This window comes from Corapipo altera, unplaced genomic scaffold (genome assembly GCF_003945725.1).
Source record: "Corapipo altera isolate COAL_440 unplaced genomic scaffold, ASM394572v1 0, whole genome shotgun sequence".
Classification (NCBI taxonomy): Eukaryota; Metazoa; Chordata; class Aves; order Passeriformes; family Pipridae; genus Corapipo; species Corapipo altera.
In genome coordinates, this window is record NW_020884872.1 from 59,732,774 (window position 1) to 59,758,320 (window position 25,547).

The 25,547-nt window shown below is 40.1% G+C and overlaps 1 protein-coding gene across 8 annotated transcripts in view; it reads left to right on the forward strand.

Annotated features, from left to right (window-relative positions):
• ELF1 (E74 like ETS transcription factor 1) overlaps positions 1 to 25,547 on the forward strand; it is an 85,798-nt gene that overhangs the window by 41,537 nt on the left and 18,714 nt on the right. For 7 of the 8 annotated variants that reach the window (XM_027649900.1, XM_027649910.1, XM_027649946.1 and 4 more), the window contains 4 exons: positions 7,636 to 7,945; positions 15,048 to 15,222; positions 22,961 to 23,068; positions 23,666 to 23,821. In XM_027649900.1, the coding sequence (XP_027505701.1) occupies positions 7,874 to 7,945; positions 15,048 to 15,222; positions 22,961 to 23,068; positions 23,666 to 23,821 (511 nt within the window). In that variant the 5' untranslated portion in view covers positions 7,636 to 7,873. Of the gene's footprint in view, positions 1 to 7,081; positions 7,252 to 7,635; positions 7,946 to 15,047; positions 15,223 to 22,960; positions 23,069 to 23,665; positions 23,822 to 25,547 lie in introns of those variants that run through there. The other variant, XM_027649937.1, reaches the window with a different exon arrangement.

Sequence of the window (25,547 nt, forward strand, 5' to 3'; positions counted from 1 at the left end):
ATTATCTACAAAGACAGAATCAGAGGACAGACCAAGTTCGTGATTGCCAAGAGTTTTGGACCAGCAAACCACAGTCTCTAGCTTCTGCATTTACTGGACATTAGCATGCACATTTGCCATTATGCGGAGAAGCAGGTCTTTGCTGTAAATGTTATGTTTTCATCTGGTCCTTGAATCCCTGTTACATTGCTAAACAAGTCCATGGTTTTGGAAATAACCTTCATAATAAAACCTGATGGTTGTTAGGATAAGTGACCTTCAGCTAGTCGTAAGTGGAGAAGTTCTTAGAAAGATTGGCAGTCATGCTGTTGGCTGCCAGGAAGGTTGGTGTGACAGTGTGCTTGTGGCCAGTGTTTTTCAGGTGAAGGCCTGACTTTTCATGCACACCTCTTCCCTTTTTGACTTTAATGACGCACAGATGTTATCTTTCAAGACCAAGATGTTAATGCTGCTCCGAGATGTTAGTGCTACTCTGTTTCCCCGGGCTGGTAGACTGACTGCTGAATTCTCTCAGACATGGCAGACTGTGAGAGCTCCCTGTCCACTGCCTGGGGAACACTGCCTTTTTTAGAGGCGGCCCAGTTCATCTTGTTTGTTTGGCTTTCGGTGGATGAGGGGAAATTCAAGCTAAATACTTTCCCAGCAGTACTGTGGTGGTGATTAGCAGCAGTGGGTGGAGGTGACTGAACTGGAAGCAGAGAAGGAGTACTTTTGTGTATCCCTATGTTGTAAAGAGATGTGGGAAATTGTGGGTTTTTTGTATCTTTGGTAGCCAAAACAGCTGCACCAAAAGTAAAAAGTCACATCAGTAGAAGGGCACACATTTCATATGTATGTTTTAGTGTGTATGTGAATTCTTGTGCTTATGGGTATAAAGTATGTTCATGTAGCTGTGGCTGATGTGTGTGTGCATGCATCTACACAGGCATGTAGAGTAGGGGCCGTGCTGTGAAGCAACATTTATCTGGCTCTTATCTAATGGTAGTCCACATACTGTGGTCTGTCTGTGAGCTGAGGCTTAAGTAACTCAAATTCAATATGAAAAGTTTCAGAGCTGTATGAATAGCCAAGGCTGCTAGGTCACATAACCACTTCTGAAAATTTACCCCCATCTTCTCTTTCATGTGTCTAATGTGCCGAATAAATGAAACAGTTTTGATGGAGGGATGGGGAAAGGAGAGATGGGGAGGGCTGAGGGGGGGCAGACAAGGAGGGAAGGAGGTCCCATCTCTGGCATGATTTGGGGACAAGGGGTGGGATGGAGTTGTCATGTCCCATCTCCCTAACCTCTTCTTATACTGTGCAGCCAACCTATGGAAATGCAGGGTTCAGTTATTTTCATCCATGGAGAATGGGAAGTGGGAGAAAGGATTTGGACCCTCTATTCTTCCTGGGGTGCCCTTGTTCCCTTGCTTTAGCGCAACCTACAACTCAACTTTTCCTGTTGAGTTGGCTCTACTTTGCTAGAGCAAACATTTTGTAGAGAAGTGACTAAAACCCAGTGTGGCCTTTCTCTTGTCTGATAAGATTAGGGAGGCTTGCTCTTCGCAGATGTTCAGATACTTTATTCTGAGCTCAGGAGCTGCAGTAGTAAAGTTGGGTAGAGCCTTTTTTGCCTCAGTTTCTTTTAGGTTGCTCTTTAGGACTGGCCTGTTGGTGGTACTCTGATCTTTGTTGCTGCAGCATAAATCAGTTACTTGTAGTGCTCGCTGTTTACATGCCTACACTGATTTGAGGCTGCCTTGACATATCGATCATGCTGGCAGGAGAGGATACAGAGGAAAAAAAGTCTCAACTACGGTGTAATTTTTTTCAGCTTTCCCAGGTCGCTGGGTTTGTGTATAGCAACTGTGTAACATAAATGTGCTAAATAAAAGGGACTTAAAAAGTATCAGGAAATACGGGAGATAGGAAGAAAAGGATTTCAGGGGTAGGGGAGTCTATAAAGAGTGCTGGAGCTGTTAACTGTTAATAGTCTGGAAAGGAATCTTGTGTCAAGTTAAATATTCAGGCTAAAAGAGGTAGTTGCAAAAAAAAAAAAAGATGAAAATGTGATTTTTGTTTTTATTTGTTTTGATGATGCCAAAGAACTTGTTGCTTGTGTTTGTGCTTTTTGCTCTCTTTGGAGTAAATGTGTTTTTATGTGAGATTTAGGGTCAGGGGGTTAATTTAATTTCTTTTATATTGACTGAATTATGTGTCAGTTTTGGTTATTTATGCTTGTTTATGTTTAACAGATGAATCATCTTACTCTCTGTCCTCCTTTCTGTATAGGTAATGAGAGCCTGTGGTGACACAGGCTGGTTTTCAGCTGGGCTACAAAACAGGGGTTTATTGATACTGATGATTTTTTGTCCTTAATGAAAGCTCAGTGGAGGTCACTGTGTTGGCTTTTATGATATCAGCTGCCATTTGCACAGTTTGCCATAGGCAGCGTGGATGCTTTCAGAAGGTTTGAGTCTGTTCCTTACATTGTTTCTTTCCTTCCTCAGTGCTATCCCCTTAGCATGTTGTTTTTCTATCTCCTTTAATTTTTGTGAGCAGCTGAAATACTGAGCCTTTAGAAACTCCTTGTGCCAAGTGACTTGTTCTTCTTGCTTGTTCTTTTGCCAACTGAAGATGTCATTTTGCTGACTGAAGATATCTGAGAACATGGTTCAGAGCCCCTGTCCTGTGCAGTTCATAATATTACTGAATAGGAATAATTAGTCCATGAAGAATGGCACAGTAGACTATACTGTTAACATTTGTGCTTAGTGTGGACTATACGTAAAGATCATTGTGGGTTTGGGACTTCTGTATTCAGAGAACTGCGATATCATTCAGCTTTGCCCCCCTGACTCTATGATGATACTTACAGATGTCACTCTGCAGAGGGTGGACTGACTCTGAGTTGATCCATCCTTAACCTCCAGTGGTAGAATGGAGTTAGAAACTTGAGTGAAATGATGTGGTTACCATCCATGTGTTTGTCTGACCTCACCTGAGATGGTTTTCAGTCCTTCTGTTCAGAATTTCCAGGTGATGTCTTTAATCTTCCCTTTTCTCTCATTCACTCCTCTCTTCCTGCTCAACACCATCCCAGATGGAGAAGGGAGTTCAGCTTTGTCTTTCTGTTAAGTCACAACTTTGACGTTTCTAGGCTAGAGCTAGTGCTGCAGTCTGTCTCAGGAAATCCAAGGGGAAATTCCAATCTCAAGTCATTTGTCCCTGTGCTGAATGACTTGAGATGTTTCATCAGTAACTCAGGATTCAGATCTGCATTTGAATCTTAAGGCAGCTAAGCTGGTTCTTATTTCAAATGTATGAATGATCTTACTAATCTCATGAAAAAGGCAGTGCAGGATGATTAGAGTCATCTTTAGTAACCCTAAGTGGGACTGGATCCAGTAGCTTGCTGGAGACATTTTTCGGCTCAGCCAGGATGCTCTCAGTACCAAGACTTGAGCCTTCCAAGTTCATAGCTGAGATTCTTCAGCAAATTTTTGGGTTTTTGCCTGGTACTTTGGTAACTGCTACACCTGCTCCAGTGTGGTGCCACTATGTTAAATTCCAGTGTTCTGCATTACAGGGCTTGAATGCTGGGATAGTATGGGCTATACTGGCTCATATTGTCACAGTGGTAGTATGGGCTGTATTGGCTCAGGAGTTAAAGGAGAAATGATGGCTTTGTTACCTCAAAGTTGGAACCTAGTTTCAGTATTGCAGCTTCTTCAGCATTGTGACCGAAAATGTTGATTCTGGAAGCACTTCTTACAAGCTTCTGAGCTAGTGGCTCAACAGGGCTAGGATTAAGTGCAGGGTATATGTGAGGAAGAGTGATGGAAAAGAAGTTATGATGTCTAGCTGGAAGGAATACTGCAATGTATGTTCTGGGATACCAGAGTAGCATGTACCAAGGGTTAAATTGAGTGAATGTGCTTTTTGACAGACTGACTGAGGAGCTTGTTTCTAGATGTTGAAATCAGTGGATGAAGGGAATTTCCAGAGAAATTGAAATAATTTATTTTTGAGTTCAGTTTCAAAGAGTAAGTAAAATTAAGATGTTTGTTTATATTGTAGTGTCTTAATACTCCTTTCTATAATATATTTTTACAACAAGTAGTAAAAATGAAAGCAAGACCTTACTTCCTCTATAGTTCTGAAAATTTGATGTAAATTTTATGGTAATATATACAGAGTTCCCTTTCTCCTAGGATTATTTGTATGTAGTCAGGCTTACTGTGCATGTGAATACAATTTACACATTTTATGCTGTTTGCAAATAACTTATTTTCTACTCACAGATGTATGTAAAATCAGATAAGTGGCATTATTTAGCAAAAACAATAGCCATGTTTGTGTTAGCCTATAGACAGCAGGACCCTGTGACAGTTGGAATAATGAAAGCACAGTTTATAAGAATAGATGTGGAGGAAAATATAGCTGTTTTAGAATTCTGCTGGCTTTTGTGAAAAGCTGCTCTTCTTTTCTATATGGCAGAGAAAAGGATATGGGTTAAAGGAAAATACTTTTGCATTATTTTGCCATACCATTATTGCCCAATAGATCATTTGCTGTTATTACGTACTAATACAGAAGTAATGAAAAATATGCCGCAAATAATAATAGTTTGAGTCTTTAATCTTTATAAGGTTAGATATAAAAGCTTACTAAAGCCTGTTTGATCATGTCTCTTTCTCTTTGGTCCTAAGGTTGAGGTTAGATGTTTCTTTTTGTGTAAGAAGAACATATCATTTGACTTTACTTATAGAGTCCTTGGTGGCTTTGGGGAGGGGGTGTAGGGGAGAAGGAGTATACTTACATCACTGCATCACTGTGGGCAGGATTTGTAAAACAGCTTTTGAATGCCTGTTCCTGCAGTGGTATCAGATGATTAGGAACTTCTCGTTAGCATGAAGTGTGACTGGTTTAAGTGGTGTTTGTATGGATCAAACGCATTATGCTGCTGCAATCTCTTAAATGGTATTAAATCATTATGTTTAGATTTGCACTGGAGGTTTTATTATTTCTTTTTTTTTTTTAAATAAAGTAAGGAAATGTTTCTCTATGGCTTTTAGTAAGTTTGCTGCCACAGCTTTTGGATCTTATGCATTTAGTGTGCATCTTGGTATTGTAGTATCTACTGTAAAATATTAATATTTTACAGAATAATGAATAACCTGGCACGGAAGAAAATGTTATTTGTCAGTGCACATGGGGAACCTTAAAAATCTATCTTAGACTGGCTTCACCTCCGGTTTTCCTTATACTTCATGAGATTGCTAGAGAGCCTGTATCTCTAACTTGTCATTTATCCTGATTTTACATTGATGCTGTTAATTGTTACAGACCTTAGAAAGTTACTGGATCTTAAGAACTTGTACTCCTTGTTCATACATGTGGCTTCAGGTAGTGTAATGGCCATGATTATAAGCCCTTGCAGTATTCTGGCTCTGATTGTCCCTGGACAACTAGCTTAACCCTAATTGAAAAATAAGTTCCATTTGGTAATGGAGGAGATTCTTGTATTTGCCTTGTGATCCTTTAGAGTGAAGTTGCTCTTCACTGATTAGAGGGAGTGACTTAAAATATTATTTAAACTTATTGGAGAGTTACAATTTATTTCTAAGCAGTAATCAAAATAGAAGTTGTACTTCAATAAATTTCCATACCTGTTCTCTCTTCTGAAAGAGCTGGTATGTCCCTGTTGACATAGATTGACCCACTTCAATCACTGTCTGTAGGAAATGTTAAACTATATATTGTATAGTTATGTACTTTATTTTCAGGCTGGAATATAGGATGGTAGGACTGTAGGATAGGCCAAGTTGAGCTAAGTTCCACTGTGCAGGCAATGTGTGTCTAACTTCTTAACTATCCTTATTGTCTAAAAGGCAAGGCCAAATAATTGCATTTGGGAAAGTCACCCAAGATTATATGGTTGCGTGTAGTGCTTTCAGTGCTATAACCCTGCTGAAGTATAGAGAAAGCCGTGTTAATTGTTCAAGTCAACCAGCAAAATGACAAGGGCTGAGGTTGAATAGTCGTGGTTCCTACGGCACATCCTTCTCTGTTCATGCATGTGACTCTCATTAAAGCAAATATTCTCTAATTAGGGTTGTGGCTACTCTTATGAGCCCTTTAACAGTTAATTAGAGCACACTTTGGAAGTTGGAGAGGTTCTCCTGTTTGCATAGTCTTGGGTTTCCTGATTTCTTAGAAGGGTAGGGTCTAGTGACTTAAAATGCTTGAATGCTCTGCCATCACTTCTTAGGAATTTGGGAATACCACAATCTATATAGGAAAAACAGCTGTTACATTTCCTAGAGTGAAGGAGTATGAGTCTCTGACATGATCCTCCCTAATTAAATTGCTTGGCACTGGGGTGAGGAAGATGCCCTTCATTTTTTCGAGTTTCAGCCTACTGCAAAAAAAAGGCCAAGTTAAACCTCCTGTACAAAGGCAGATGCTGATCCTTGCCAGTGGCACTGAAGTTACCCTGAGGCTTTTTTTGGGGGTCTCACTCTGGATGAGTATGTGTTAGGCAGACCTCTTCCTGTAAATCTTCTGTCACAGCTACCCTTAATCAAAGGCAGTGTAAAGAATTTTGCTCAAAATGCTAGGAACTACACATTTTGCTTCTTTTAAAATACATGGGTTTAAATTCCTAGGCACCAACATACTCTCTTAGGTTCCTAATTTTAGACACCTGGTCCTGTTATCCTTTTGAAATGGTAGATTTTTTTGTTAACACATGGGTCACCATAGTTGTATACGAAGATGAGGTTTTGCATTGGCCTTTTTCCCCAGGAGTGGAACAGCACAACCTCCTCCTAAGCTCCTGTTCACCATATTTACCTTTGGTGCTGATGAATAAGTGAAAACATGGGATCTGTAGGCACATATCCCTTCACTGAAGCTGTTTACATTCTGTAGTTTGGGAATTTTTTTTTTGCTTTGTACTGTGCAGTTTTTTTGCCGATTCTAATTTGCCATGACGTGGTCAGTGCTGTTTCCTTCCGGCTGCTTGCGAGCCTGTGGTAGAGATAAGGGTACGTGTACAGTGCATTTTTAACATGAAGCTGAAGATCTGCTTCAGGTAGGAACTTGGGGACTCTGTGGGTTGTACAAAGAATTTATTTACTGGTTTTGTCATTTTCACACTGGGAAAAGTCTAGAGCGCTTTGCTTGGAAAATAACAACTTTGCTAAATTTGAACTGTGCGTGAAGAAGAAAAGTGATGTACTTGAGATATCTACAGCCGAGTAGGTCAGCCTAGGGTTTGTATTTTTACTTTGAGTAAACTGTAAAGATGAGAGTTACTAATGAATGTGAAAACTGCATATACGAATCAAATGAAAACATGGATTTTCTTTTTGTTAACTAATGTCACTTTTCCTTAGTTGCATGCCTTTAATACGAAACGCTTTGAAACTGATGTCTTACTTCCTGAAACAGTTTTGTTTCAGGAATGAAAATTTGTTTCAGGGAATGAAAATTCACATATGTTAGTCAGTTAAACTAATACCTTTGGAGACACAGAAGTGTTCGACTTCCTTGGACTTAGATAGAACAGTTTTATTTCTTTGTTGCAACTGCTACTATTTTGCATAGCTAAAGTAATGATAATTTTTTTTGTTTTTCTCTCTGCAGTGACAAAGGCTATTGAGGTGGGAAGAATAACTCAGGAAAGGATTTGCCTTGGTTTGTTTCACTTTGAGAAGAGAAGAACCCAGGAACACTGATGATCTAAGAAATACAAACACTGATACTCAATTCGTTTTGTGATCCTGCCTTTCTGCTCAGCTGGACCTCGGTGACGCTCTCCATTCTTTTGCATTTGAGAACATTTTTCTTTGTATGTGGAGCTGAGACCTGGGAATGCGTTATTATGGCAGCAGTTGTACAGCAGAATGAGCTTGTGTTTGAATTTGCCAGCAACGTCATGGAGGATGAGCAGCAGGTATGGGACGGTGTAAGAAACCATATTTGTACAAGTCAGTGCTAAGAGTATTGTTAAACGTGAGGAAAAAGTGTGGTGTAAAACACAAAAAGGAAACATTGAGGTCATTATTGTTGCAGCAGATCTTTGTGCTGTTTCAAAAGCTTCTGGTTGCTTCCTGTAACTTGCACGGGCAGAACAGAAATTGGTTGAAATGCTATAACTTCTGCAGTATTGGAGAGACATGCTCCTCCAAAAAAGTTTTTTTCTGTTTTGCTGATTTGTACCAGTAGAATCCATTTGTGTGTGATGTAGAATTTCCCAAATTCTGGTATTTTACAGTAGTTTCAACTTCTCTAGAATATGCTAGAATGAAATTCTGAATAAAAGTAATGGTCACGCTATAGATGACTGCAAGGGACAGTATGTACCTGCTTACTGTTATTTACAGATTGGTTTCTAAATGATGTCATTGTATATCAACTATTCAGAAATAAGCTTGAATGTAATTTAAATTGGGTTTTTTTCACACTGCAGAGAAAATATGCCTGTTTCTACCTGAGTAGTCTCTCAGTTAGATGTTGATTATTTAAACCACATCCTAAGTCCTGAAGCTTCAGTGTCAGATTCCTCTTGTAAAAATCAGGTGCCTGCTCTGTAGCTGGTAGTTAATAGCAGATTTTACATTTATTTACAAGAAATTAGGTGTCTGGGTACTGTGGAGAAACAGTTCTTAAAAGGCCGAGAAGTGCCATGACAAACTGTTCCTCTTCTTGTTAATGTGAAAAGCATTTATTCTCCTCTGTTTAAAAAAAGTATTTTTGGCTTTATAATCGTCTCTGTTTTTCTGTATGGCCTAATATCTGACTGGGTCAGTGGCCTCTTTCTGCTGTCAGAGTCATGCGATCATTTCAATGAACTGAGTGTTGTCTGTCTGAAGTGCTAACTCAGTTTTGGGTGGAATTAGTAATGTAACTTCCTTCCCTGTATTTTTCCAGAGCTTGTGGTAGCCTGGGGATTTAGATATGGGAATTGCACAAGTGTAGTCGAAAATGAGCCTGTTGGTTGTTCATTGCTGTCTTTACTTTACAAGCCAATGGGAGAGGGGAGAATTGAGATGGGAAGGGTTACTTCAGCAGTGTGATTCCTGGGAGGGGCAGTGCGAGCAGACATGGTTTTGGTCAGTTTAGCCTTGTGTTCTGCCTCTTGCAATGTCTTCGGATGCGCACCTGAAAAACTTAAAAAATACTAAAGAGCACTCAAAAGGACAGTAAAACCTCCCTTAACAGAGCTTTCTTCAGCTTCGGAACAAACTCCATCGTGATTTTTATCTCATAACCCTACTAAATTCTGCTCCAGAGAAACCTAAGGCAAGAAGGCATCTTGTAGCATACGCTTAAAAGTGATGAAATCAAAGGTAGAGAGTACGTAGCAGAAAGTCTATCACTGCAAACTGTCAGATGCAAGCTCCTCTTAAATCACTGGGTCGACTTAGTTCAGATATCAAAGGTGCAGTTAGTTAGATCTGGAATACTCAGTTGTAGAAGAGAAGTCCTGCAGAGACTGCAGGAGTAAGGACCTGGGAAGCTGGAGCAAGATTTAGTTCGGACAAGGATTCATAGCACAACATTAACCTGAAAAGGCTGCTGCTTGCTTATACTTGATGGATCTGCTTCTTACCACATAGGAGCTGTTGCTACTCTGGAAGTTTTTAAATTCTGGATAGATTAAGTGTATTTAAGAATGGATAACATAATTTGTACTTTTCGAAAGTTTTAGCTCTGTAAGTGCATTTTTTTTGATTTTCATCGGTATACAAAAGGTGACATTTACACAGAGGTGTAATTTAACTGATCTTTGGATAATTATTTTTGTGATGCCCCCACATCATTGCAAGCTGTCATTGCAAGAACTTTGGTACTTTTCTTCTTGACAAAGCTTTGCCTGGAGCTCAGTTGTGCCAAGAGCTGTTGGGACATGGAACAGCTGCGGGGAGAGGTTCAGGGTCTAAATGGCAGCTATGCTCAGTATTTCAGGGAAGTCATAATTCATGGCTATTTTGTTTAATTTTTTTTTTTTAAGTCTTGGTTAAACAACCGTAAATTATGAACAGTCCATTTGCAAATGTAAGCATTCAGCATTCAGTGGCAAATGGCAATGGGAGGGGCTCAATCACATGGACCCGTGTGAATGGGAAAGGCTTGCTCTTATCAGCTTTATCCTTTGCAGTTTAGAACAGAATGACTTTTTTTTTTCTTGAGAGATTCCTTTATCACATGGTAGATGTATGGTGAGGAAGAAACAGGAAGAAAATATCCTCGTAATTTTGAAAAGGGAACAAGTGGCTTGGGCTAAGGCTACTGATAACCTGTCTGGCTTCTGCTACATGACAGAGATCTGGTTAAAATAGAGGGTTTGCTATTTTTCCTCCTTTCTGTGTTTTTGTTTTTTTCTTTGTTTTGTTTTGCTTTGTTTGGGTTATATTTTTGTTGAGAGAGTGGGAGAGAGGGAGAAACTGCGCAGATAAAACTGTCCAGTAGCTTGTACAGGCTTTAGCTGAGTCAGTGCTGCTCCCTAAACCTACTTCTCTTCCTGTCTGCAGCTTCTTCTGTCAACATCTTTTCATTTAGTCCTTTGTGGACTTACAGCTAATGTGATATTCGATCAAGACATTCTTAATCTAAAATGTTGAATAAAAGCAGCCAGAGTGGCTAGATCCATACTAGGAAGCTTTAAATGGTACCAGGGACAAGCTGAATCATTACAACCATTAAGTTGGTAACAGAGTTCCCAGCATGACTGTTCTTTGCCAGGATGTGCTCTCTCAAGTGGCTCTGATGGGTGTAGTAACCAGTGCCTGAAGACCCCTTTTGTATCTCTGAGGGATGCTTCTCTCTTCCCTTCTTCTGCAGAAGAGAGGTCCAAGCCCTTAGGTTGGGCCATGACTTCTGCACCATCATCTCATGCTTCAGTTTGCTCTTCCACATTCCCCGATGTCGCCATGGGCTTTCTGAAACATTGTCACCTGGTCAAGACCAATGTCTTAATTTTTTTTGGCTATTTCCAGCTTCTGCAGAAAGTTCCTTCCCTTATCCACTTGCAGTTTTATGAAGACTTTAAGGAAAATTGTGAAATCTGTAATGAGGTTGTCTCCCCAGGAAAACAAGCAGCATATACCAGCCTGCAGCATCCCTCAGATGCTGGCCATGGGAATGCCTTTAAAGCCAAGAGGCTGCCTCTGCCTCCACAGAGAAAACTGAAGGCCATTTTCTAGTCACTAAGGTCACTTCACCTAGTTTTGTTTAGTTTTTGCGTTGTTTTGTTTTTGGTTTCCCTTTTAATAAATAGCCATCTGCATTGTGAGTCTGAATTCTGTCATTTGGTTAAAAAGACAGACTTTTTTTTTTCCCTGAGGTTTCTTTCTCCTTTTTTTTTTCCATGTAGCTTTTCCCTTCTCCTCTCTATTACATGTGTTTCTTCCCACCCATCTCTCACTTGCACAAAATTTATTCCACCCAGTTAGAAGCTAGTTACCACATTCCTGGGACAACTTATCTTCTTTAGAAGACTTGTAGTATGAGAAGACAGTTCCAAAGCAGAAGAAGTCTCCTTCCTTATTTGCCATTTCCACAACCAGAATAGTGTTTTGATCTTCTGTCAGTTGGTGACAGCTGATGAGACAATTCTCAGAGAAAAAAAGAAACACCTTGTCACCATGTCAAACACACTGGAAGAATTTGAGAGCAGGAAGGAAGATTGTTGTCTTTGACCCTGGAAGAGGAGACGGTTCAGTTTTCAGGGGGTTATGGAGCATGACCAGTGCTTTCAGGGACCTGCTCATGCGATTTTCCAGGGACTTCAGCATCTGTATGAAGCTTTGCACTCCTCTGAATTGTTAAAGATCAGTCTACAGGACAGGTTTGTAGATAAACTATAGCAAGGAATTTGGTGTCTGAGATTTGGGAGAGTTTCAGCAGTAGCTCAACTCCTTTATGTATCCAGCAGATATGGGAGATGGGCTGAAGTCAAGTCAGAGTTTGGCAGAGCTAGGGTGTCATATTTTAACTGTATTTTACATAAGAAAGATGAAACAGCAGAGGTAGGCAAAAGGAAAAAAATGCACAAATTATTCTTCTATGGATCTCTGTGTCAATTTCTTGAAAATCATTGCTGATTTATCCACTCTAATTTCGGACCTTTTAAAGCTTTGGGATAGTTTGCACTCTACCTTTTGGTTAGTGCATACAGAACCACCTTTATATTAGAAATAAATTATTTTACTGATGAGTGTGTGTGGGACACAGTTGCCTACATCAGAAATGAACACTCCAATGCCTCCCCCCTTTTATAGTCAATGCAGAGAAATAGGTGGGTTTAGGGCATGACTCACCCTATTGTAGTACAGGAGCCTAAAACTGGGGAGGGGAACTGTGCCCTAGAAATACCATTCCTGTCTGTTGGCTCTGAATGAAACCTGGGGTTCCCAGCTCATGTCCAAGTGCCTGCACCACCAACTGTCCGAAGTTAGGTGAGATGAACCTCACCCTTAGCGTCTATAAACTAGAGGAGGATGAGAAGACTGAAGCCTTCTTACTTGCATCTTCCCTACCTAAAATCCATAGTTCTTACGTGGTCACTGGAATACTGAAAAGGTACTTGCAAAGCATGTACTGTTCTTGCTTGCAGGTGACTGGAGCCTTGAGCGTGTAGCTGTATGTAATCCTTTTTCAAATTTTCTTTAAATGTAGTGGCATATGGGCATGCAATAGATGAAACTTACATCCCCAAATTATGTACTGTGGCATATTACTGAATTTGAGGTATTTAAATTACTTTCAGAACATGAATTTTATCTCAGAAGGTTGTCATGGACCATCTTCCTGTAGCTTATGGAACGTATTGTTAAAAATAAAACTTTTTTTTAATGCATAGAGGTTTTTTTTTTTTTCTTCTCTCTTTACAATGATTTATCTTTTTTTATTGATGTGGCTTTTATTTAATTTAATCTTGCCTGGAAGCAAATAGGATCAAGGATGTTGGGGTCAGTAAACAAATAGGATAAACCGTGTGGACATGATTCTTTCTGAGGAACAGCAGGGACCTCTTGACCACCAATGATTTCTGGTTTCTCTGCTCTGGCACGATGCAGCGCTGGTTAGAGGTAGCCACAAAGGTGTGGGGTAGAAGCTATCCCATTGCTTGACTCAATATATGCCTATTATCTGGCAACATGATTGCACAAGAGGGCTTTAACTGGTCTGCACTTTGTTCATTTTTATTGATCTCCTACCATATTGCTCTCTTTTGAAGCTTATGTTTAACAGAGTCGGTCAGTTATTTGTTGGGATTTTTTTTAATTTTGGTTTTGTTGGCATTTTTTTGCTTAGCAGACTGTCCATGATAGAAGCCCATTAAAATACCAGTTTTGTGTCTTAGTTATTCCTTTTATCCTGGTTGCCCTTTAACACAGTTTTTGCTGAGACATGTTTTACAAAACACAGAGCAATTTGAAGTGGTAATTACTGCCTTTTAAAACTTCTAATTGCACTTTCTACTTTCAGTACTTACTTATGGTCCAGACTCTTCCCTAGGGGAAGCTTTGTCTGTGTTGAGCCAACAGCTCTGATACCATTTTCCATTGGTGATGGTGTGTGTAGTGGCAAGAGTGAGACATGAGCAATTCCTGAGCAAGATCATAATCGTATGGTTGGGTTTTTACCTTTTGTTTCTTCCTTGTGTGGTTAAATAAAACTACCTGCTCTTCCTTCCAGTACCTGAAGGGAGCCTACAAGAAAGATTGAGACCATATACAGGAGCATGTAGTGACAGGACAGGTGGGAACGGCTTCAAACTAAAAGAGAGCAGGTTTAGATTGGATATTAGGAAAAAGTTCTTTACTGTGAAGGTGGAAGGGTAGTGGAACAGGTTGCCCAGAGAAGTTGCAATGCCCCATCCCTGGAAGTGTTTAAGGCCAGGCTGTATGGAGGTCTGAGCCACATGGTCTAGTTAAAAGTGTCGGGCAGGAGGGTTGGAACTAGGTGAACCTTGCAACACAGGCCATTCTACGATTCTGTAATCTGTACATATCTGTACTCTTCTGTGGAGAGCAAGACCAAATGTACTTATACTGGTTCTCTCAGAAACATGTTTTAGCAACTTTCTGGTTTGTCTTCCTGCTTTTAAGCTTACCACGTTCATAGCATGTTTTATTTTTGTAATGAGGGAACCTTAAAGTTACAGTAGACTTTCTTTGAACCTACTCTGCTATCACCAGCTATGACTTTCTTCCTGCAAATGACATTTTAAAAAACTCAGTTTAGAAAATACTGTGTCTGTAGTAGATGTTATTTTCTGAAAACCTCTTCCTGTTGAATGATTTCAGAGTGTGTGCATTTCATTATTATTGCTGGTCAGCTTGATTTCTGTTTTCCAGCTACGTCTTCTCTTCTGTATCTCTGATGCAAAATAACTCTCAAGACAACAGTATGATGTCTGAAAACAGACTTAGGAAGGAAAGTGGCAGGGAGGGTGGGGTGTGAGGAATGTCAAGTGACTAAAACCATAAGAATTAGAGAGGGAATGTACTAGAGCACTTATATCAACCCATTACACACCTTCATCTTTTAACAAGTGTGTCCTAAAATAGTGAACTTCAAATAATGTCTCATGGGAAACTTAGTGCCTGTGAGAGCTTCATCCAGTCCTGACAGCCACACGACTCCACCCCCAGCTTGATGGGAAGAGCAAAAGATAAAGGTGCTTGCAGCAAGTCGCTCATGCAGTATTATTGTCAGCAAAATTTTTCACCTACTATGCTATGCCACTCCTCTGTATTGTCAGCTTTAATGCTGTAAAATCATGTCATAGAAGTCTGGTATTACATACTGGAGTAAAGTCAGTACATTAAATACTTCAGTGATATTCAGCCCCTGTCTCATAGTGGGACACTGCTGCTATTTGGTTTCATGTGCTAAAAATCATCTTGTTCTTAGGTACTCTCTCCTGACAGTCTGACATTCAAGTGATGTAGTATAGGTCTGTTGAAGTATTAATCAATAAGTGGTTAGATTGGATGTGGTCTAACTACTGTTTTGTTGTTGATTTTTTTCCCCCAATCCTCCAGCTTGGTGATCCATCCATTTTCCCTGCTGTCATCGTGGAGCATGTTCCTAGTGCGGAACTCCTACATAACTACTCTGGATTAACCTGTGTGGATGAACCTAGTGACATGATCACTGAAAACTCTCTGGACGTCGCAGAAGAGCAAATCATAGAAGATGATGATATCACCCTCACAGGTTGTTAATAAAAACATTTTCTATGAGATGTTTTTGCACCAAGATGGCTGTGACTAATGGTGGAAAAAAGCTTAATGACAAAAAACAACAAGGGAATAACATGAATAGTTGTATTGAATGCTGTTAATTCTGTAAGAGACAGAGAAAATGGCATTAATACTGTTGGCAGGTGGCTTGCAATCCCAGTTGCACAGCTGATAATGGTGAAGAGTTTCATTCATCAACTTCATCCAGAGATTAAGGCAGGGTCCTGCTCAGAGTACCAAGGAGATTTTTCTTTCCTCTTCATAGGTTTAGTTTGCTCTTATTTAATAGCCAGTACATTCCTAAGTAAACATGTATACCAAAAAGCTGGAATATGCAGCTTGAGTAGATGTACTACTTCTAACTTTCTGAGGGTGTACAGTTAACTATAAAATGTGCACATTAGCGTGACTTACTGGTGTAAGTATGCTCAACATAGTAATTATTTTGGATGTCTAATAATAATTAATGCCTAAAATACACGTTTTGCGTAAGTTCTGTTAGAAAAGGTATCCCCAAAGAGAAAACAATTCTCAAGAGAAAAGCTCAAAGAGTTCACATTTTTTAAAAAACAACTCCTCACTTAATGCATGCATTTGAAGCATTTTTGGAGAACAAATTTCAAAGGTGGGGTAGTCTCCTTTCATCCACTAGGCTCCACACCTGGACTGTCTCCAGGGATGCAGACAGCTTTTTGGTTTCACTCATGCTTTTGACATTGTTTCTGAAGGGATATTCTGATACAACCTTTTACTACCAAAAGCAAAATAAGAACTCAACATGACATGAAGAGCAGTTCACAGAGTAAATTGACATGAGCTGTTCTCAGTAAATTGCTGATGAAAATCGCTCCTTTTTTCTTTCTTAGTAGTGAATTATCTGAGAACAGACTGTGACCAAACAAATAAGTTAGGTTATTATTCAAGAAGGTTTTACATACTCAAACATTATTTGAGACCTCTTGCCAACTATTCCCTTGCTGTTCATATTAATTATTCACACTGCAACTGGCATTTCCTCAGTGTGTTACTTAAGCACCACTTAATGTGTCTGTGTGAATTTTCATAGTGGATTGGTTTTGTGAATCCATATTCACTGTAATAATATCTTGTGTGTGAACTTTTACTTGCATGAGTAATTGTGAAACTCTGCTTTTGTGGAGTTTAAGAAAACTTCTTAAAGTTTTTTTTTTTTGTTGCTGGTCACATGAGAATGGTTTGCAAATTGCTGCCAGAAACTGAAAATATGTAATCCTTGTAACCGTTGGTGTCCAAGGGTTTCAGGGATACTTTGGAGGCAGACAAGTACAGTATTGTTCCTATCATCCGTTGTAGTTGAAGCAGTCTGGTTTTCTTTAAAAGCAAAGTCCTGAGAAATGGAGAGCTGCCACTTTGCAGAGATTATTGTTGTGAAGGAGATGCTACCTAATTATCTGTTTCACATTCTCCATCCTGCTAGCTACTGTGCACGCTGTGGGTTTCCTTGGAAAGTAGATGAATGCAGGCTGGGCAGGGACCAGCATAGCTGCTGGAAAGGTCCTGCTCAGGATGCAAGACAGGCAGCACTGGTAGTAGCTCAGCCCATGGTTTCTGGCAGGGAGCTATCCTGCCTGACTCTAGTGGGGTAGAGTCTGGGGCCCAGGGCTGTGAAGGCACCCCACAGGAGATAAGGAGAGGACATGGGGGAAGAAGGCCCCTGTCACCTCTCTGCCCACTGCAGACAAGCATTGGCTGTGGCCACAGCTGCCAGCTTGAACTGCAAGACTACTTTGTGGAAGAGACCCAGTTCAAGCACAGCTTGCTGTAAGCTGCCTCTGAAATGAGGCTGATTGTAACTGGAATTTCCCACCTACTCTTTTTTCAGCTGATTTTTTTTTTTCTTCCCTTCTTTAAAGTTTCCTTGATTTTATTCATGGGCATGTTTGGTCTCAACAGTGAAATGAGTTGTTTTGCTCTTTGAAGTTTGTACCAGTCTTTTCAGTCACTTCCACGTTATGCCTTTGAGAGAGGATCAGACATTGTAAAGGCTGTACTAATTCCACAGTAAAATATTTATAAGCCTGAAGTTCACAGCAAAACAAAACTGAAACCACCATCATTAATGACTAAACTTTACTAAGCGATGACTGCTTAATATGAAGGATTTAGGTTTTTTTAAGTTATTGGTTTTTTCAGTAATGTTTTATGACTCTAAAACAATAAGCTTCTCTTTTCTCCTGGACTAACGGAAATTAGCAGTAGGCCTCATGATACTGAAGCACTTAGTTTTTAGGGATCTATGTGCAGAATAATGGATGCTGGTAGGTTTTTTCATCTCTAAGATGTAGCTTCAGCCCTTCAAAAGCACAGCTGTCACACATTGGTGATTACTTGCCTGTAGTATAAATTATAACCTGCAGAAAACTGTAAGAACAGCATCTGTTTCACGTGAAGCCCTGCTGAGAGATGGCCAGCAACCAGCTTTTTAGTTATGTTAATGTTCACGCTGTAATTTTTTTATAATGAATAGGCAGACCTGCCTTATCACCCTCTTCTTTAAAAGCAGTTTTCCCTGGAAGAAACTGTGATGGCAATTTTATGGTCAGTTTGTTACCAGTATTATGGAATTTTAAATGATTAACCATCATGTAGTAAAGGGTGATTAACAAAATTAATTGGAGCATTTGGCTTTGAATTCAGTTTTATGTCTAAATGGAATATTGAATTTTTTTTTTCTGTGACAAATATAGGGGATAATGTTTTGTGCAGAAGAAATTCCAAGCCAACTTGTCAGATAGTACAATTTGCTACACTTTATATATTTTACCAGTGTGGCTAATTATGCTTTTAAGGTGCACAGGAAGAAAGAACTAATGTAATTCCTGAAACCGTTCTTTTAATTATTGTTATAATTTTTTCTTTAACTTTACCATGACTGGTGAGTTTAATTTAGAAAAAACAACAGTTAATCGAAACCTGCCACTTTGTGGTTCACCTGTTCTGGCATTGTTTCATGGGAACAGGAAAGTGGCAGCACTGAGACAGTTTTGGGGGGAGATGACAGAGGAGGGACAGAAAATTTGCACTTAAATGCCCTGTGCCGTAGTCTGAATAGGGAGCATGGAGGTGTGCATTTTCAGAGATCAGTAACAGTTATTACTAACCAGTTCTGAAGTTATTTTACAACATTTTGAAGTTCGGTAGCATTTGCTTTGTACATTTTGTGAAGCTCTAGCGGTCCTGCACAAACTCAGCATCTTAGGTAGTCATTTGTGATGTACAAAGAAATCCAAAGGAGTAGTTAGGTGGAAACTGAACTTCAGTGTTAATCTGTGAGGATTATGGGTTGATGAGATGCCAGTTGTAAAAAAAGGGGTATGGTTTCGGTTACTTTGTAAAGAAATTATTCACGGCTGCCTGTGGCGTCTGGTTAAAAACAGAGAGGGTTTTTTCATATATCTCCCCAGTGAGGTAATTTTCTTTATCAATTGTAAAGCCTTATTTTAAAAAGAAAATGAAGGGTGATGTGCAGGTCTTCTGAAGTACTTTTGTTCTTAAACCGAGTTTTCCAGTGTCCGATAACAATCAGCTCAGAGTTGATAGTAAAAAGTGAGTGCTTAAATTTAACAGCCAGCTATGCTGCAAAAGGAGGCTCTGTCTGTGTTTTGTGGATCTCTTTATACCTTTAGTAACTTCAGATTTCTTCTGACATTGTTTTGAGGCTCTGCAGTGCCTGGTTTTGTCTCTAGTAAAGCCAGCAGTGAATTTAAACACAGTTGTGACTACCACAGCCCTTATCTCAGCCTGAACATGGACTTGTGTTGTCCACCCTCCAGAGCTGCCAGCCGCCAGGGAAGCAAAGGGAGGGGACAGGATTGGCTGGAGTGGTGTAAAAATTTCAAAAAAGACAGTAGTAAGGAAAGCAGGACTTTGGACTGAGGTGGGGAACTTCCAACATGAGGTACAGTTACAGAGCAGAAAGCTCTGTTTGGGCAAGCCTCGGGCTCACACTGATTCATAGCATACCTGGATTCACAGTAACTGGGCTGTAATTGGCATGCAGCTACAGAGTCTTACATTTGTGGCTTGCTCAGATAAACAAAAACTTGTAGAGGACCTTGGGAAAAAACTGAAGATATTTTTAGGTGTGGTTTCCCCCCTCCCCACTCTTTTTTGTTTTCCCCTTTTTTCTCCTCTGTTTTTCTTCTCCCGTTTTTCTTCCCTGACTCTTTTTCCCTTTTTCATTTTTTCCTTCTCCGTTTTTTTTTACCTCTTTTTTCCTTTTTTTTAAAAAAAGCCTACACCTATTTAAGATAATGTTTGAAATGTGATACTTGTCAGAAATTACACCCTCCACCCTCGTTCTTTCAGTTCTGACTTCGCCGAGTGTAACAAATAAGCCATCTCATTCCAATTCTTAAATCTGCTGCTTGTTGAGGAAGACATCTAGTCCAGGTAGCTTTGCTTACAAACAGATTGAGCTCTGGGTGGGAGCCCAAGACACATGGCTGTGAACTGCCAACCTTTGGGATAACGAAGGGCACAAAGATGGGTGAAGCCAGCCAGGTGGATGGAGACACAGCAGGAACCAGGAATTGCCGACCTTTTAGGTAACAAAAGAGAGGAAGACTGGTGACACCAGTGAGGTGAAGGGACACGGACAGGAAGAGCAAGACTTGTGCATGGGTAGACTGTAAGGGTATAAAAGCCCAGGAGTTTCTTGGTTGGGGGTCCTCCTTGGAGGCACCAGCTCGGGCTGTTTCTTTGTTACTGTGCTGTGAATAAATGACTTTGTGGAATGAGACATCTGAGACTACCATGGGAAACCTGGGGTTGAACCAGTAAGGAAACCTGGTCTGACTGTGTGAGTGGGGTGTGTGGAGAGTCAAGCTGGGCACCGTCAGCTCACTGGAGCCATGCCCTGTGAAGGGCCTTCTGCCCCAGCAGTGGCAGTCTCTGGCCTTGGGAGTGTGACTGCCAGAGAGTCTCATGAATGGTCAGACTGGGTAGTTTCCTTAACATGCTTATGTTTTTTGTGAGCATCAAATTATATGAATTTCTATGCTTACATTATTTATATGGCTATTTTAAGTTCATTTATTTAGTCTTGGATAAGGATGGTAAACCTTTAGCTGTGTCATATAACAGTGATGTAAAGCTGGCAACCTCTGCTGTCGTTCGGGGGAAGAAGTGACTCTACTCCATAACCTGAAAGCCAGTGAGCAGGTTTGGTCCTCCTACAGCTCTCAGTGGGGAAAGAGGAGACAGCAGCAGCTCTCTCCTCCCTGCCTGCAGCACTGAGAACCTGGGGGTACCACTGCTGGCTTTTAAATTGTATGGCAGCGTAAACCAACCATGCTCCATGGCTTTGGCTGAGCTGGATCGTGGTGGGTTAACCTTCCTGTCCATTCAGTGTTGGAACTGAGAACAACTGCTTTGTCAGTGCTGTGTGCCTATATTTAGGGTCACATCCTTATTGAGCTCTTGGTAATGCTGGTAAATGGTATGGAAAGTTTGCATCCAGATAAAACTTAGAACCAGAAATGATCAAGTCATCCGCACCAGGCCAAGCATGAGCATGCCCACAGACTGCATGGGCTGTACATGTTCTGTCTCCTCCTCAGCTGGCTAGGCATTCCCTGGTGATGCTGTTTGGCCCTTGGGGCTGAGATGCTCTGTGGCTGAGCTCTTGAGCTTGCCAGCTGCCTGATAATTTGCTGTCTTGCTCTATGGCTTCCCAGACCAGGAGCTTAGTCCATTCTCACTGCCTCTCCTTTTCTCTTCATGCTGTCCTCCTCCCCAGCTCTGTGTTTCTCATTTCTTAAGGCTGTTTGGAGATGTCAGCAAGAAGGTGCAGACCCTTAACTGTCTGAATGTCTTTGCAAGATATGGAGTGGAGGTGTTCCTGTAGGCAACAGGATGAGTTGCTGTGTGGTTCAGGGGTTCCCAACACCTATCTACTTTATTCTCTTTTAGCCTAAGCCTCTTACTCTTGGGGCTGGTGGGACTAAGGTAAAGAAAAAATCTAGAAGGTAAGGAGGATTCTGTAAAGCACAGCTGGGTGGAGGAGGTAGGGCTTTTGTGTGCACCTCAGCATTCATCTTTGCCCTCTCCTAATGATACAAATGCTGAAGCTGTAAACGTGGGGTGAAACCAGGGTTGGTTGTTTGGTTTTTTTTTAATTGTGTAATTGCTTATTGCTGACTGAGCTGGATGCTCTTGTTATTGCTCTGATATTTTTAAGGTTTTTTGTGGTTTTTTTTAAGTATAGAAATTTTGGCATAAACTTCTTGCTTTTGTGCGAAGAAATGTAAGAAATGTTCCAAGGTCATTACATTGTGTCTGAAGGTGCATGTCTGCCTTTTTTTTTTTTTTTTTGTGACTGCACCACCCAAAATTCCTCAAAACTAAACAAGGAGTGAGGGCCTGAAGCTGACTTATTACCACTGCTGGACTGAGAAAGAAGCTGAGGTTTCTTGGTGTCCTAGGGAGGGGAATACTAATACAACCCTTTTTATCACTTTGATAGATGCAAGTGAATTCCCCAAAGTTGCATCAAATTCATGTCAAAGGATAAGGAAGCCCGGCCCATGCATTTCCATCCAACAAACAGTAATTTCTAAAAGAATGTGAAAACCAGTTTTAAATGTTTACAGTACCAGGAACTACCATCTGTCTTATTTTTCATAATACAATTATTTTTTAAAAATTCTCTGGTGAAGTACTCTTCCAGTTAAACCAATATTATCTTCTTGGGAGAGCTGTTATTTTGCAAAATGATATTTTACTGGATGTTTTTGGTGTGTACCCTCAGATGACCTTCAGATGTACCTTAAGCATCATAAATTAATGCTCAAGAGCTTTGGGTTTGTCTAATGGCTGCCCTCCTGAGATTGAAGAGGAATTGTCTAGAAGTCAAAAATTTTGGAAGATTTGCCAGCCCTTTGTATTGCTTTTCATGTTTCATGTTTGCTTTCCAGTATGTTCTTGGAGCTTGCACTGTTAGCCTTACCTGTAATTCCTATGAGTTTGAATGGTTTAGGATTCATTTACACATTTAGATCGTATGCTGTCTAATAGAACTTGTGGAATATTTTTTTAATCTCCTCCAGGCTAAATTTTTTATGGATATTTTTTATAAGCATCTCTTATTTATGGAATTCACTTCCATTCATAGAACCATAGAATCGTTAGGGTTGGAAAAGACCTCTCAGATTGTCAAGTCCTACTGTCAGCCCAGCACCACCACCATGTTCACCATTAAATCATGTCCTCAAGTGTCATATCCACATGTTTTTATGTGGATAACACAAAATATCGACATGTGGATAACACTTTGGACCACCTTAAGAAGTTAGCAATATCATGTTTTTTAAATAATATTCTCTGGACTATTGTTTGTGATAGTGATATTTCTTAGGTTTCATGGGTTTTGTGTTTTACTGTGTAATCAGCAAAGAGAGGGGTTAGAACAATGAGGCAGAAACAAAAGGTTTGTATTGGGTTTGGGTTTGGTTTTTTTTACGTGTAATCTGAAAACTGTACTGTACTAAATAAATTATTGCAGTCTGCATTTTCTCCCCAGCTAATCTGTTTCTACTCATGTACTAGAAGACCATGTTTACTACGTTTTCTTTTTTTTTTTTTTCTGGAAATGAAATAAGAATAAATATTGTGTTAAGCTTTAAGTCCAGTTTGTAGCTTCTTAAGATATATTTTTTCTCCTTTACTTTTAGTTGAAGCATCTTGTCATAATGGAGATGAAACAATGGAAACAATTGAGGCTGCTGAAGCACTTCTCAATATGGACTCCCCTGGTCCTATGTTGGATGAAAAAAGAATAAGTAAGTTTTTTATAAAAGAAAATCCAATCTGTATTTGCCTTGTTTGTGAAAGGAGGAGGGATTCAGTGCAGTGTGGTTGCATGGAATTGGAAAGATTATTTTATAACTTCCAGATACTCTTTACGTACATAGTTTGGGTATCAGAAATCCAATGTTATATGCATTGAAAGATTTCATTGCCATGCCAGAGTTGAACAGGAAAAGAAAGAATCAACAATTACAAACGGAAGGTATGAATGAAGTTGGGTGGTTTAGATTGCAGTGTTTTGCTTGGCTGATAGAGGATTAGCATGTTGCAGGATAAGAGAACATACACTTATATTTGCAGATTGCCTTAAATGTGAATGTGTGGTCACCAGATAATTGTGCTTTTTTGGGGAGGTGGGTTATATCATTAAATTTTTCTATTTTAGTAGTGCTTCTGCTTGTGTAAAATGTTTTCAGCTCATATATTCCCTTATGAACTAGTCTTCTGTCCCTTGAAGGCCTGAGTGTCACAGTTTTATTTTATTCTATGTTTAAATTTTTGGTCTAAAACCAACTTTTAAAAGTCCTCATGGCTGTGTGAAAATATTCCTTTTGTCCTCTTCTTTTAAGCAACTATGTTTGGCACAGCTGAAGAGGATGATATGGTGGCTCCTATTACACATGTGTCAGTCACACTTGATGGGATCCCTGAGGTGGTGGAAGCCCCAGACCCTTATGCTGAATCACCAGAGACTCCAGAATTTGAACAACCAAAGAAGAGAAAAGGTAAGATGATACCGGAGAACAACAGTGTGGAGTAGGAGAGCAGGGGGTGGCATGGTCGGTTCCCCTGTGCGTGTCTGGAACCATTCTAGGTGTCAGGCCAAAATAATTGAGTGGGCTCAGTTAGAAATACAGAAAAAGCATTTTCTTCCTGAGAGGCGTGAGCACATATACTGATGCTTAGACTAATGATGTTGTAGAGATAGCAAAGATGGCTTATCCTGCAGGAAACAGAAATCTCTGCTTCTTCCTATTTATAAGAATATTTCTTCTTCAGAGCAGAATTGCAATACAAGCTATTGTATTGCAATACAAGCTTTTGTTATTGTGAATCCTGAAGTACTTTAATTAGCTCTTACCTAGCTTCAACTGAAGATACTTGATCAGTTCAGAATAGGGGATGAGAATGAGGAGGGCTTTTTAGCTTTTCTTAAATATGAAGGATTTAAATTTTTTTTAATAGTTGCATGCTATAATAAGTGTTAATCCCATTTCTAGTTTACGTTTACACAGTGTAGTGATGTTCCATTGTAGTCAGTGCTGTGCCAAAGAGTAATGAAGTGGTGTTAGCCAGACCTTCTGCTCCTGTTTTCCTACCCTACTTCAACGTGGACTCCATCAGAGGTCTGAAGCTGATGTCTACAAGGAAAGAGAGTCATGTAATATAGACAGATGTTAGATGCTGTTGCAACAAATTAAAAAAAAAAAAAAAGTAAACCAAGGGCATTATGTTTCTGGAGCTAATCCTAAGGCTAACCCTAGAGCATGATAAATAAAAGCCTTCCAAAACAGGAATCCTGCTACCCAGCCAGTCAGCTACCTACCCAGTCAGCTATCCTGCTGAATAGGAGTGCATTTTTACTGCTACTTTTGCTGCTAATTCCAAATGTTGGGAGTTATCTGTGAGAGAGAGCATAGCAGCCTGTGGAGATCTTGGGGAAGCCTCCTGAGCCTCATATGTGTCACAAGGTCCTGCAGGCAGGGGTGTGGGTCAGGAAGTCTCTGATTCCCCTAAGAAAGCTGAACTGAAACTGCTGTGGAAGGGAGCTTTACCAGCAGCTGCTCTAAAAGTACTGCTGGGAAGCTACCGTGCTGTGTGCACTACTGTGAGATAACCACAGCATTTTAAACTGTTTTTTTGTTTTGTTCTTTTCTTTCCTTCTTCTTTTATACTGTTGACTTCTGTGTGTGTCAAAACAAGGAGCTGCTGTCTGCCAGACATTTAACCTCTTTGGTTTGATGCTTTCATACCCTCTTTCGTGTTGTGCTTCTGCTTACACCCACTCCTTCCTCCTCCCTAGCTGTAGGTTAGAAAACCAGTTGCTTCACAGCAAATGTGTGTATTTGTTTTAGAAAAAAAAAAAACCAAAAAAAACCTAGAAAAGATTCATCAGCTTAGTGTTTCATTAGCTACTAGTTTTCAGTGAATTTCAGTGTTCATGAGGTAGGTGGTATGGCCTGAGTGATGTTGAAGTGTTACTTCAAAATGTCCCGGCATTTACAAGTCATTGATGTACAAGAATTGCTGCAAAATGTTATTAATTTTGCAGTGCACTTTAGGATGATGTGCAGTGGGTGGGTGGGGTTCTTTTGGGTGTTTTGTTTGTTTGTAGGGGGGTTTTTTAAGTGCAGTCTGTTTCCCTTACTTTGGTCAGTTTTGAGGCATGGGAAATGGTGGTGGTTATTTTGCCCTATCCATGTCACTCATGATTTTATAGGGTTTTTGTAG